At 41.2% G+C, this 15,445-nt stretch overlaps 1 protein-coding gene across 8 annotated transcripts in view; it reads left to right on the top strand.

Annotated features, from left to right (window-relative positions):
• Positions 1 to 1,386: 1,386 nt before the first annotated feature.
• The window catches only part of thsd7ab (thrombospondin, type I, domain containing 7Ab), a 159,451-nt gene continuing 145,392 nt past the window's right edge, over positions 1,387 to 15,445 (top strand). For all 8 annotated transcript variants that reach the window (XR_004332373.1, XR_004332371.1, XR_004332370.1 and 5 more), the window contains exon 1: positions 1,387 to 2,401. Coding sequence is in view for 3 of the 8 variants with exons in the window: in XM_032518005.1 (XP_032373896.1) it covers positions 2,251 to 2,401 (151 nt within the window). In the remaining 5 variants the exon portion in view is untranslated. The remainder of the gene's footprint in view (positions 2,402 to 15,445) is intronic.

Genomic DNA, 15,445 nt, shown 5'->3' with positions numbered 1-15,445 from the left:
TCTAATCTAGCTGTTTCTTTAGTTGAAGGTTGTATGCTGGTCATGGTCAGAATTTAAAGACAATCTCACCCACACACTATGCCATTTACTGCCCCTCTAAGTCAGCTTACTGCTGATATATTGGCTTTTCACTGTCACACACTGAGTTGTTGTAATCTCTTTTCATTGCCATTGCCTTAAAGGAAGACTTCCAATATCTTATATTTTTAAAAATTGTCAACAAATCCCACGAAAAGACCAAACCAACAATAACTTAAGTGTAGGTACTGTAGGTATTACCTGTGTAGTGACATCTTATACAGCCTATTCTTCTATGCCATAGACTTCCAGTGTTAAACACATCAATTAGCCACACTATTCCATTTATTCATTACTATGAACATGGGTCCTTGGCATGTAAATACTCAATAGAGCACCCAATGTGTATTAATTCATGGCAGAAAATAGTCCCCAACAAAGGCACTATTGTCTCCTGTTAAAGTTACATTTTCGAAAAAAAATACAGTGTCCACCTGTTTTAGCAAATGACTTGTGCTTTTAAAAAAATGAAAATAAATCTGTGATTCATTTAGAAAGATTTGCATTTTTATACAGAAAAAGGCTTTGGGGCTCAGGAGTGCCGTAGACGGGGGAGGGAGGTCGGAAAATTAGAGTGTCAACCTTATCCTTTAAATCAGCGAATCAGACTTTCACAGAATTTCTGGACGATAACCTGTGAGATCCGATTGTATATTCGGCACTATGCTGCCACCTCTGTAGCATTTTTGGTCTAGTAAAAAATGTCAGTCAAACACTTTAGTAAGATGTCTTTACTTGATTTAGTTTTTTGATGAAGTTTCTAATGGTGGCGCTCTTTGTCTGTTTGTGTTTACCTGGGTAGCACTGCTCCTTTCTCACCACTATGATATGAAATGCTTCACATTGTGCCCACCACATATTTTTTTAAAATACATGTCTTACTGTATGTGAAAGATTGGTGCAGAAATAAGGGGCATCTCACCCTAAAGTTAGGCTAAACACTCTAAGCTCCTGCCTAGACACACATAGGTACAGCTAACATGTTGTTATGTCTAATTATGTCCATTCATTTCTGTCAATACACAGTACCTGCTACAGGTTGGCTCATAAATTTGCGTAATCTGTGATAGATAATGGCTATTTATATATCTTTTATGTGAAAGTATTAAGCTATTACTGTACATCCTCATTGCAATTCTTCTGCTCCATCATTTCACTTTCACACCCCGTCCTCACAAGCATAAACATCCCCTCATGTCTTTCTCGTGCTCTCTCCCTCTCTGCATTAGTGTTTTGCTCCTCCTTGCTTTCCCCGTCAACCCCCCTCCACTTTCTCTCGCTCTGCATTAAGCCCTGCTTGTCTCTGATCCTAGAAGCAGTGCTTATGGGAGCTCCAGAGACCAGTGTGAGCACTGCTGGTCTCCAGTCGCCTTCCCAGCGCTGCAAGTGGAAGACGCGTGGAGGAGGAAAAAGAGGGGGAGTATCCGTCCCCATGCCCTAGGCAGGAGAAAGGAAAACGGGAGAGGAAAGGGGAGAAAGAAGGAGAGAAAGTGAGAAGGAGCATGTTAGAGATGCACAGTGTGAAAATAAGGGGACAAGAGAGAGAGAGAGACCAGAAGATGAGGGCAGGAGAGGAAAAAAGAGAGCAGAAGCAGGGTGGCACAGGGAGAAGAGCAAATTAGTGAGGGAATAGGAGAGGGGGAGAGAGAGAGAGAGAGAGAGAGAGAGAGAGTGAGCGAGTGAGAGCGAGTGAGTGAGAGCGAGCGAGAGCGAGCGAGAGGGAGGGAGGCGAACAACACTGCAGACACTCGCCCACTGTCACTGCTCCACAGCCAGAGGACAGAGGCAGCAACGGCAACAGTGGAAGCGGATACGATGGAGGACGAAGACTGAACCATCCATCTGCAGCTTAGTCCCCGTAATTGAAAGCCTTCCTCTGGGACCATCCTGCCAAGTTGGGAGCAAAACAAAAAAGGAGAAAACTACTCTCTCTCTCCTTCACAAGACCAAGTACTGGACCTTAACTCCTGCAACACACACACACACACACCTCATTATTTTCCCCCTCGCTTACACTCACATACACTTACTCACACCCTCATTCTCTCAAGCTGAAGCACACTCCACTTCTTGTTGCCTTTTGGACTAGTGTGGGTTTTTTTTGTTTTGTTTTTTCTACGCTGCCTTCCCTGACCTGAGCTGAGTGGATTTACTTTTATCCTGTAGCGGACCATGGGGCTAGGGTGGAGGGGTGCAGCAGGGACCCTCCGAATAAGGACAGAGGGAAGCTGGTACCTTTTGGTGACATTGCTGCTGTTCTGTGGTTTCTGGGAGACTCACACACAGACAGATGATGGGAAGTCTGTCTACTTCTGGGAAACAGGTACTGCTAAACCAGTAATTATAGATTATATTTGATCCCTTGTTTTACATATGGCACATTAATGATGGTGGGTAGATGGGGAATTAGCGTGTGCTGTTGTTGCTGCTATGTTATGTGACCTCCCACACTCAGAACATCTGATCATGTGTGTTTTCAGTTCATTATTTGTGGAAAAAGTGCACTGAATGTTGTGATAACTTTTAGATTTTAGGGAACATTTTAGAATCGGTGCATCAGACGGTGTTTTTCTATCACTGAAATAAAATCTTGTTGGATCTAGTACAGAAACAGACCTATTCTAAAGGCTTAATTAACTTGCACAGGTCTACAATGCTTCCAGATAAAACACTTGGGTTGTCTCATAAATGTGTTATTTGAGCTATACGACTCACTGCTGAACTTCAAAAGATCCACTTGAAAGATGACCCAGAAAATTTACAGTAGAGCTGTCTCCTTATACTGAATAGCATGTGGCACGCAGGACAACTGTGATCCATTTTTGAATGGATTATATTCATTTCCCTGAGTCTCAGGTGATGCACCTTTATTGAAATGTTGCTGCTGTGTGTTACAGCATGCGGATGATTGATAGGCATTGCCGCACAATAGTGCTTGGTGAGCGAAGCGGAGTGGAGTGGAATGGTTTTTGATGGTATTGACACGACATCAGCGTTGACTGAGAAATTCATACATGTAGTAGACGTTTTAAGGGCGGTGATTGTATTTCTTAACTTTGCACGTTTGTGTTCTGCACTGAATGTAGCTGTGTTAAACGGTATCATATGGAGTCAACTGAGTGTTACAGTGGGATCCATTGAATTAGATTATCACTGTTAAGATTCATGGGAAGTCAACTACCAAGCACAGATGCTGAGTACTAATTTAAGGCTCTAATATACAGATGCAGTGATTGTTATCATGAATTGTAATGGACACAGTTGGCAGCCTTTATTTTTAAACACTGGGAAGTCGTAAATGACATAAATCAAATTACTTACCTAATTACCTAATCCTCAATGAGACAGAAAAACTTAAGGCATGCTCTTTTCTTACACAAACATTTTTCCAAAAACTATATTTTCTCAATACCAGTAACTTCACAATACCCGTATAACTTCTCTCCCTATCCTTAACTCAACCCTACCTCTTGTCCTGCCCCGCCTCTCGCAGCATCAGTCCCGAGTTGACGTATCCCAAGTCTCTCCTGTGGTTCTGCATCTTTAAAGAGGATGTAGCTGAGTAAGGAGATTAAAGGAGCAGGGATTTAACAACCCAGGAAAGACAGCCCAGGGAACAGACTTGAGAAAAAGAAAGGCAGAGTGAGGACTGCAGGCAGAGAAAGGGACTAACTTAACCTACATCTACCCTACTGTAGGTCATAGTGATTACACCTCTCTCCCACGCTACAGCACCTTTCTCCCACACTATACATGCTTCTCAACGGGAAAGCTCTAGGCTCTGAGCTTTGAAATGTAATCCAGTGCTTGGAGTTTGTTCACTTCATCCCAAATAAAAGGTAGCTCATTGATTTCAGCCCTGGAGTCTTCTTTTTTTCTGGGCCTCTTTGGTTTGACAATTGCTCGCAGAGTATTAAAATCACATAGGGCAATTTAGGGCTTTGAATCGCAGTGCTTTTCATCAAAGTGTGATTATGTTTGCCCAAGATTTGCATACTTCTTAGTTCTGATCGAAGCCTGTTTTAAAATAAAACACAACATGTGATGTTTGTGCACATTTGCAGAGTGTGCAGTGAAGGGAATATTCTTGTGGCAAGCAATGCTCTGATGTTTTGCATATTGATGAGTCTAGCTGAAATACAGCTCCTGTCTTCAAAACTGTGGGGAATTGGGCCTGCGTTGCTTTTATTGCCTTCTGTGAAAATATGATGTATCTGTTTGGGAAGGTGAGACAGTTCAGTCCTTTTTTTTTGGGGCTCAGAGAATTCTATTGAAATGAGACAGATAGAGACAACAGGCTCCGCCAGACACTGCAAGTGATATTTCTGAAGGTGGCAGTGAGGATAACTGAAGGAAAAAAAGAAAACGATTATAACCACCAAGAGGATGCCGGTGGTGATGATGATGGTGATAATGGCTTGCCACAGTTTTTCTGGTGCCTTTGAGAGATTGCAGGGAGTCTGTCTCCCTCTCAGATGCTATTTTCACACCATTTTTCTTCTTGTCGCTACCTCTCAACTGTGCACTCCCTGTGTACCTCTTTCTCTGCATCTCTATTGCTCTCTCTCCCTGTCTGGCACTCATACTATATTATGCATTTCTGTTTTAAGATCCACAGCTTTTCCCATTCAGTGCAACAGTTAAATATGCTGAAATTCCACCGCAGCGTTATCTGTTGCCAGTAGTGAGGAGGCCTACGTGACCACACCAGGTTGACAATAGATCTAACACATTTTGCTGCATCCTGCATGTTCATGTATAATAGAGAACTGCAAAGTGCCACACATGCAGAGGCACACACACTCACACTCACATCTACACACACAGCAGGTGTATCGTGCTACTGTGTGCCTGCTTCATTACACTCTGTTGTTGGAGTGACAAGTTTGCCAGGTTTGAGCTGTCAAGACCTCACGTGTGCCTGAGGACAAGGCAATTACAGGTGGCAGAGCGGGTGATGGTGCAAACACATACTGTAACATCTTGTTACCTTTATATTCTCTGTATGCCTGACTGCAAGTGTTCCTTGTGCAGTTTCATACTGATGGAGGTTAATTGTTCAGTTTTCTTAAAATACATCAACACTATAACATGGCAAAGAAAATCTACACTGTTATTGTCTTTTTGATATGTTAAGGCTTTCATCTATGGGTGCCAAATCATTTGTCATTCTGGTTTGAGATCCCGATCTGATCGCTGTTTATCAACTCCCACCCTCCCTGAATGTGGGCCCCGTAATCTTTCCTGGGATCCAGATTATCTATCATTCAGATTATGCAGGAGTCGTCTCTGGCCACTGATCAAGCCACTCCCCATTTCACCTAACGTCTCACCACATCAGGTCATGTCACACTTCTCAGCACACGTTCCTTCGTCATAGGCCTGTTATTCACCTGAGTCATGCACAGGCTGTCCCACTAATTGCTCCAATGTACTTTCTGACTTATTTACCTACCGTGTGTGTGTGTGTGTGTGTGTGTGTGTGTGTGTGTGTGTTAATTATCTTTCACATTTGTGTTTGAAAGATAATTAATTAATACATTTGAGCCACCACAGTAACATTTTGAAACCTTCTGAGAGACCTGACACAGGTAACACAGATAAAAGTAAACCAGTAACTGTGTCACAGATGTCAGATTGGCCACCTGTTACATGCTCTACACACAAAGCAGTGGCATTTTTACTTTTCTTTCTTAAGTTGCTCCCTGGATGGTTAACCAAATCTTGAATCACAAACTTGAATAATTGCACTGTTGGCAGACTGTGTCAGTGAGTGAGATTTTTGAATTTAAGACTCAGTAAGGACGTTAAAGAAATATTGTTAGTGAATGTTTTGTTGTTGATTTTAGTACATTTAATCACCACATTCACATTTGGAATCAAGAGTGTGTATCTGTATGTATGTAAGTCAATTTGTGCATATATATTCTGTGCATTTGTCAGCCCTACAATTCTATTGACCTGTCACTTCAGATTATACAGTTTTAGCCCTACACAGTTTCATACATTTATAGGAGCACTGCAGCTTTCAGCGCTCTGAACGCGATGCTGTGTCACCAAGCCCCGCTGATGTCACCTTTCAGAGAGGCACTAGCAGTGAAGGATGTCACCCTCACTGAGGATTGTTAGTGGCTCTCCTACAATCACCTGCTATTATTGCGGACCCAGTGAAGAGGCCGTCCAGGAAATTGAGGGAGAACGAATGTGACGGGTTCACAAGTTCAACACAGCTAGCCAAGTTCAATAATATGGCGAAACGCCTTCAGCCAAACTGAGCTGTAGTGTCTGAACTGTTCAAAAGTAGAGCCTTGAGATAGGTCGAAGCAAAAGTACAGCGTTGATCTCTTCCAGGTACCTCAGACTATTTATGCATAAAGTTGCTTCTCTTGTTTTATTTTAATGTTAGAGCCACATGAGAAATCTGAGCTAGTTAGTTTTATCTAATTTCTTGCTGAGTGACTTTAGCTAAATGTTCTCACTACAATTTTTCATTCTAAAAAAGTGTGACTGAGAAGCTGTAGCTTTGGTATCAGCAGGAATATGACTGGCATCATCCCAAATGAGAATTTCCCCTGGAGATTCCTGCCTCATTTTGCGAGTGCATTACAACGTGACCCTCCATGACCCTAATTAGCATAGCACCTGAGGGCAAACAAGAGTCTGGTTGGTAATTGCCCAGCCACTGTTTAAATTCCTTAGCAACAGGCAACAAATGTAGGCCATGCATATAAATTAAGACCAATTCCTTGGGATTTTCATTTTTCATTACACAAGATGCCAATGGGGTTTGCTTTAATTCAGTATGCTTGTGTTTTTGTTTTCATTTCTAGTTCAGTTGGAGTGGAAATGGAGGCTAATTGTGTCTGTTGTTTGTGTCTGGCCCTACAACCATTGCAAAGTGAGCACTCAGCAGCCCGTGGAGTCTTTCTCTGGAAACAACAGCAGTAACCATGTGGCTTCAGCATTGTTCTGTCTAAAAGAGGAAGGAAGCTATTTTTCAAAGTTAGTTTTTTGTCTCAGTGGGAAAACGAGTGTGGTTCAAGCTCCAGTGGTCTGTGGTTCAACGTTACCCCAGCAAATGTGTACACAATACGTCACGTTTGACCCAGATTGATCTGTTTGGTGGCTTTAAAGATATTACCCCACTACTCTCCACTCCAGACTGCTGCATTTTTTGAAATAGCCAATCCATCCAGGGGAGAAAGATGCCAAAGAGATGCCAGAGTTTGTTTAATCTAAATGGCAGAGCTTACACTAAAACCTGGCTATTACTAATAAAGGAGGGATGGCAGGATTAGAGATTACAATTCATCCCAAAAACTTTATTTATAGTGACATAAGAGGATTCCTGCCGCCCTATTCCACCATATTCAAATGGATCATAAAATATTTTAGATGGGGCACTGTGTCATTCAGCTACAATACCAGTGTACTCTGTGGATGGCCATGACGTGAGTAAGCAGATCAGTGATAAATTTATGTTATGTGGGGGTGTTTTTTTCCCTGATTATCAGCCTTGACCTTGTATATCAAAGTGACATGTGCTGCTGTAAAAAATAAGTATATGGTAGAACAGTACTCTTTTTTTTTTTCTTTTTTTTTTTACTTACAGTAAACTTGGCAGCATCTGTACAACAACACTGTAAAAACTACATTGCTACTGATCTACTTCAGTTGATGAAATGTTAGGTGCCTTGCTCAGGGCTCTTTGAGGCTAGTTGCTGTTTTCATTCATGTCCCCTTCAGAATTATCTCAGTCATGCCTCATAACTTGACCAGGAAAACATTTGCTTTCTCAATTCCCCGTTTTACCAACTGGTAAAACTTCTTAAATGGAGAGCATGTGTTTTTCTGTTTCGCAGCAGTCACATCCCTGTGGTGTTTCTTCACAAACGAGAATTCAAATCTGTGCTCGGCCACAAGCTGACACACAAACAAATCATGTGCCCATATTGAGGAAACCCAGCACTTTTGTGGTCAGGGACTGGTATTCAAAACAGGCCCTCTACTCCAGTGAGAGGTAACTAGGCGGCTTCAGTGGGCTGAGATGAATCGCGGCGTCATTGACGAAAGCAGTTACATTCAGCGGCTGTGCTGCCTCCGCCGATGCCTCTCTAATAAAGCCCTAGAGATGGAGAAAGCTCAGGAGTAAATATTCTCCTGTCCATCCAGCATCCCTGTCGTTAATCCTTCATACCTCCCACTGGCCATCAATTGTGTTTGCTCAGCTGTGGACATGGACATACTTTACAGTCGCTTTTGATCATAAAAGCTTTGTTTTGTTTAATGGTAGTTTTGATGTTTTTGCTTGTAGCTAAACTGATGTAGAAATACATGTTATGGGAGGCAGTCATTGCTGTGCTTCAAGAAGATTAATTCATTCATTCATGTGATAAAACTGTAAACACAGACTGATATAATCTATTGTGTGCTGAATATTAAAAACATTAAATCTTGCTGAAATCATGACGACATTACATTAAAATATTGAGCTGCTGCTGGTTTGAATATTATATAAGCTCATTGCTTTTGTTATTGGAAGTTATGTTGTGCTGCTGCAGTTTTGACCCCATTTACGAATGATTTTCTGCTTGTTTTTAGGATGTGTTCTTAGTTTGTTGAGTTGAAATGGTGCAGTAATTCCTCAGAGTGCTCTAAGCAACAGTAACAGGAGGGCTGTGGCTTTAGGTAATTGTCTCTGACAGTATTTGCCAATCCCTGATTTGATGGTGTTGGTTTTGGACTAACTTTGACCCCTGACCTCACGTCTTGACTTGAACATGTTTCACAGAGCCGGTCCAAGGCGGGACTGTTGCGCCTTTAATCTGCCTGACCGTCTGTATAAAAGTTACAAAGATAGAACGGGGGAGTGTTGCGCTTTTAAGCCGGCAGCAGAAGTAGTCACAGATCCGTAACAGAGCTGAATCGATGTTTGTGTGTAAGAGACAGACGCCGTGGTGGGACTACACGCCGTAACTGAACTACTTGGTAAGGTTTAGAAAAGGTCCCTGGTTGGGTAAATATATATACCCTTTCAACATTCATGTTGACAGCCCCCAGGACAGGGGGACCAAAGAACTGTGTTGTGTTTTTGAGAACTATGGACTGACTCAGCATGTGACGGAGCCCACTCACAATAAGGGACACACTCTGGACTTGATTGTCTCAAAGGGTCAGAACATTTCCAAGGTTGTGGTGACTGACGTTGCTCTCTCTGATCATTCCTGTGTTTTCTTTAACGGCACTATCTCTGTGCCCAAAAGTGTCCAAACAAAGATAATCAGAAAACGGTATACACTGAAAACACCAGTGAAACATTTATTCAGCTTTTCTCCTCCACACCCGCCCTCTCTGGGCTATCAGTCAGTGAGCTTGTACATTTCAACTGTAAAATTACAAATGTTATTGATGCCATTGCTCCCACTAAGGTCAAAGTTGTCTCTGGTAAGAAAAAATCTCCATGAGAAATGTCCTACTGGTGAGAACAGAAAAAGAGAGTGTAGGAAAGCTGACCGAAGGTGGCGAAAAACAAATCTCCTGTTCCATTATAACACCTATAAAGAGAGACTTCGCATTTATAATTTAACTGAGGAATGCAAGAAGGTCCTTCTTCTCTGATATTATCTCTAGAAACAGTAAAAATTCACGTGCTTTGTTTGCTACTGTTGATAGGTAACAACCCTCCAGTACCAGTAGCATTTGAACTTTTATCTACCAAGCCTTTAATGACTTTGCCTCCTTCTTCAAAGACAAAATTCAAAGATTAGACAACAGTCAGTGCCCCATATCAGTTCAGGATATGTGTTGTCACAGTGTTCAGCAAAACGTTCCAATATGACAGAATTTCACACAATCAACCATACAAACCTGGAGGACATTATTCAACATCTGAAAACCCGACCTGTTGCCTTGATATTCTACCAACGGGACTTTTCAAAAATGTTCCAATTGTTTGACTTCTGATCTTCTACAGATTGTGAACACATCTCTTCTTTCAGGTCTTTCCACAGGCCTGAAAACTGCAGTATCAAGCCACTTTAAAAAAGAACAACCTAGACAAGTCCCTAATGAGCAACTATAGGCCAATATCAAACCTTCCGTTTTTAAGTAAAATCATTGAAAAAGTAGTCTTTCAACAACTCAACCATTTCTTGTCACTAAGCACAGTTTTGATACCTTTCAGTCGGGTTTCCGACCACACCACAGCACTGAACGGCTCTTGTCAAAGTCTTTAATGACATCCCCTTAACACAGATAGTGGCAAAATTTCAATCTTAGTATTACTTGATCTCAGTGCTGCATTTGACACGGTCGACCATGACATATTACTAGACCGATTGGAAAACTGGTAGGACTTTCTGCTTAGTACTAAACTGGTTTGAATCCTACCTAAAGAATAGGGATTACTTTGTGTCAATAGGTAATTATACATCTGAGCGTACAAATATGACGTGCGGAGTTCCGCAAGGCTCCATCTGGGGCCTCTTCTGTTTAACATCTACATGCTTCCACTGGCTCAGATTATGGAGAAAAACAAAATAAGTTACCAATTTTATGCGGATGACACACAAATTTACATAACCTTATCGCCAGGGGACTATAGTCAAATACAAAAACTGACTAACTGCATCAAACAAATTAACGACTGGATGTGCCAGAACTTTCTGAAATTAAATGAAGGAAAAACTGAGGTAGTTGTTTTGAAAAAAAAAAAGAGAACGATTAAAAGTCTGCGCTCAGCTTCAACAACAATGTTAAACACAAACAAAGCCAGAAATCTTGTGTGAGTCATGGACTCAGACCTGAACTTTAACAGCCACATTCAATTACAAAGTCAGCCTACTATCACCTTAAGAATATATCAAGGGTTAAAGGACTTATGTGTCAACAGGACTTGGAAAAACTGGTCCATGCTTTCATCTTCATTAGACTTGACTACTGTAACGGTCTTTCAGGTCTCCCTAAAAAATCAATCAGACAGCTGCAGCTGATTCAGAATGCTGCTGCTCGAGTCCTCACTAAGACCAAGAGACTGGATCACATCACTCCAGTTCTGAAGCTTACACCTGGCTTCCTGTGTCTCAAAGAATTGATTTCAAAGTACTCTTGCTAGTTTATAAATCCCTTAACGGTTTAGGTGCAAAATACATTTCTGATCTGCTACTACACTATGACCCCCCAGACCTCTCAGGTCCTGGGACAGGTCTACTTTCTGTCCCAGAGTCAGATCTAACAGGTGAAGCAGCTTTCAGTTTCTATGCTCCTCATATCTGGATATAACTCCCAGAAACCTGTAGATCCGCTGCTACTCTCAGTTCTTTATCAAGGCTGAAGACCTTTCTTTTTGATGCTGCTCTTCTTTAAATTAATGCTCATTTCTTTCTTATGCTGCACTGTAACTTTATTCTTGTGTTTTATGTGTCCTAATGTTTCTATTTTGTTTTAACTGTCTATTCATGTTTCTTATTGATTTTTAATGCTATGACTTTTAACTGTTTGTACTTGTGTTTATCTGTTTAACTGATTTTGTGTAAAGTACTTTGAATTGCCCTGTTGCTGAAATGTGCTATACAAATAAAGCTGCCTTGCCTTGCCTTACCCTTTCTTATAGAAAGCCCTGAAGGCTAACTTCACCCATATGCCAATGACAATGCTAACATAAGCTAGCAGGTATCAACCAACCAAACCTTTAGAATGCTAAAATAATCTTTGCAGGCAGGCGCCTCAATAGAGCTCCCCCTACAGTTTTGGAATAAATAATTGGCAGCTCCTATGTTCACACATTACACACCGGCCTGAATTACACACACATGCTCAGTACCTTTACATGCACTAAAAGGAGAGATGTCAGAGTGAGGGGGCTGCCCATGGAAAGGTGCCTCGAGTTAATGGTTTGGTGTCTTGCTCAAGAGCACCTTGGCAGTGTCCAGGAGCTACCAGTCCACCACCATACTTTGGTCCGTATGTTGACTTGAACCAGCGACCCTCGGGTTCCGAACCCAACTCCCTACGGACTGAGCTACTGCCACCCCGCACTCCTTTGTGTTGCTCAGGCCGGCGACTCGCAAAAAAGTCATGTAACCACTCCAATGACTCCGAATCTGTTCAGTTAAGATAAATTAAGCTTAAAAACCGCATAGTTCCCCTTAAGAGTATTAGACTAATAACATCATTTTGACCAGAAGATGGCGGTGAAAAGTTAGGGATCACCTGACTTACTGACTCAAAAGACAGAAAACTAAATAGTGATTTGTGCATGGAAACACAAGACATTGACAGTGCAAGATATCATAGATGTTATTTTTTAACTAATTACTATATCTGTTACCCAGTGCTCTCTGAAGAACTAGCCTTTATACTAGCAGGCAGTACTTATTACTCACAGTTCGAGAGAGAAATATTTGAAACAGATATTAAAAGTCAAGTTAGTGGTAAGTCCTTCAATTATACCTTTAATTGATGCTGTTGACCTCATCTTTATTCAGGTTGTTATACACTTGGTGCTTTATCCTTGAAACTGCTGCTGAAATCTTTTCCTATTTCAAGTCTTTTTGTGCCAAGAAATAATTTGCCATATTAAAGGCAAGAATTGTAATAGGTGATTAAATTGTGGACTTAAAAATGCATAGAAAAGAGAGCGCACTCTTCTTCATTTAAGCCCTAACAACAGCATAATAGGCCTAAGATATAGAATGAAGGAGAGAGGGAGCGAGACAAAGATAGTGGGAGGAAGCATAGAGGATTTGTAGGCATTTAGACTGAAAGAGCACACCATGCCATGCTTTAACACCAGTATCAACATAATAAACCAGAACTACTGCATATAATGGCAAAGGCAGAGAGAGAGAGAGAGAGTGATAGAGTGGCTGGCTAATCACCAGTGACAAGCCCCTGGATTAGAGGGAGGGTTAGGGGAGGGCAGCAGATGGCTCCAGGCAGGGCAGGGCTGACCGTATATGACTAGCCCAGTCGGCTGATCAGGCTCACTACCTCCCCATGCCTACAGCAGACAGGCGTGTGTGCGTGTGTGCGTGCGTGCGTGCGTGCGTGCGTGTGTGTGTTTTGGTGGTCACATCCCACCCAGACATTCATTTACCTACAGAGAATACCAGTAAGTTTTTTTGATTAACCCTAATCTTAACATGAATCCAACATATTATTATCAAATATAAATCAGCCTATTAGTGAAAAAAACATGAATGACCTATAGGTAATTTAGTCACCAAGGTGGGCATCTGCAGATACAGTTAATCCTAAGGATATATTGTGGATTTATGAAATCATGCCGATCATTATTCTTTGCATTAAAAAGGTTTAAAAGGTGTGTAAAAGGCTTTAGGCCACCCTACAGGTTATTGTTGGTCCAGTTTATTATGCAACTTAATTTTATACAATATGTGTGGTAGGGGGTCCCTGATCCATCTCGCTATCAGTTAAGGGATCCTTGGTTTAAAAAACGTTGTCCCTTGGTCTAGAGAGTTAAACCCAAATATATTTAATTTCTAAGGATGTAACATTCACATTTGAGAAGCTGGAACCAGAGAAGATTTGGCATCTTGATCATTTTTGTGAAACAATCCAATCACGATTGTTTTGTATATATTATATCATCTACTGATTTGACGTCTCTGAGTTGGTTCTGAACGCAGTGGCGAGCTCGGACAACAAAGTGACACGAAGCAGGGTTCAGTTCACAATGTTCCAAATGAAAAACACAAGGATGTATACATTTTCTAACAATCGCTCCAGTCACTTACACAGACAACGTGATTATAAGTGAGCGACTCCATAGGAAAGGAGGATGGGTTCAAGGTTGGCTCACACGGATGCATCTTCAAGAAGGAAAGCAGTGTTACAATGTATGGTACAAATTACTGTAAATGAGATGAGAAAGGCTTTGTTCAGAGTTTCAAAGAAAAAAAAAATAACATCACAACAGTTGCTGGTTCATTTGCTGACGATTGAATAGTTTAAACGACCGATCGTTTTAGCAACCTTTACCCAGTCAAGGTGTGCTGGCTACGTAAACTAACGTTCCTTATGATAGGTTACATAACTGTTCTCTTCCTTTAGTAATTTTTGCAGTTGGCAGGATGTCAGCAGTTACTATAAAAAGTGTTAAAGTGTCTTCAAAATAGACAAATTTCAGACCATTCAGTCTTGGTTGATCTGGCGGCCCCTGTGGTTGCTGTGTGAAATCACACGTATCGACCACCGAGGAAGCAGCTAGCTGGTATTAGGGCTGTGCAATTAATCAGTTTATAATCGTGATTACAATTTCAGCTTCTAACAATCCCAAAAAAACATAGTAATCGAGAAAAACGATTATTTTGCACATTACGTTTTGCACGTCAACTATTATTTTGTCTTGTGTTCTGAATGAAGAGAAAGAAAGCTCAAACTGGAAAAGTATTAGTTGATTTGTTTAACGGTTCCACTGTTTGTTTTGTCACGTCTTTCCAAAAGCCAATGAGTTATTTAATGAGTAAAATAACCGTGATTTCAATATTGACCAAATTGATCGTGATTATGATTCTTTCCATAATCGGGCAGTCCTAACTGGTATGGAGGAGAAACTGGTGGTTTATCCCTTAATAGTGCAGAGTAAACAATGATGTGGCTCAGAGAGGAAATACTGTAGAGTAAACTGAATACATATTTTACTGTTATAATATAATGTTCAACAGCACATAGTATATACATATTATGAAATTATTATTATGATTTGCATTTAACAAAGAACTCTACACTATGCCGTTCACATAATCACATAGGCTCTTGGCATATGCTGTGAATACATTTTTCAACTCTCATTTTGTGTCTAAAAACTGCTTTTATACTCACTCACTCACTCACTCACTCACTCACTCACTCACTCACTCACTCCTGCACACAATGCTCTGCCAGTTTCCTTTAAAGCGAAGACAGGTGACATTCCCTTTTCTCAGCACACTATTCAGGTCAAGTTGACATTTTTAATGCCAAAAGGTTATGTATGATGATGTGAAGGTGTGTTATGAACATGACTGGCAACCCATTTAAAACTAGATGTATCAAGCAGTTCCCAGTCCATTGCAATGTACTGTACCACAGTTTTTAGGTTTGGCAGGTAGTTAACTTACATTCCAGAAGATTGTGGTTTTCTTGCTGTGTCCTTCAATGCTTCACCAATAAGGTTTTTTTCTGCCGCTTTTAAATGGTTGCATAAGTAAAACTACAATCTTGAACACCATCCAACTCTTCATCCATCCATTGATTCAAACGCCTATTCATCTGGTCCATCAGCTTTTTTCCTCTCACACTGCCCACTGTGATGTGGGTGTATGGCGTGGGCCTGCACTCAGGGGTGTCACTTTGCACACTCTAG

This window comes from Etheostoma spectabile, chromosome 6 (genome assembly GCF_008692095.1).
Source record: "Etheostoma spectabile isolate EspeVRDwgs_2016 chromosome 6, UIUC_Espe_1.0, whole genome shotgun sequence".
Taxonomy (NCBI): Eukaryota; Metazoa; Chordata; class Actinopteri; order Perciformes; family Percidae; genus Etheostoma; species Etheostoma spectabile.
The sequence above is the reverse complement of the archived record's forward strand: the minus strand, read 5'-3'. Positions and strand labels throughout refer to the sequence as shown.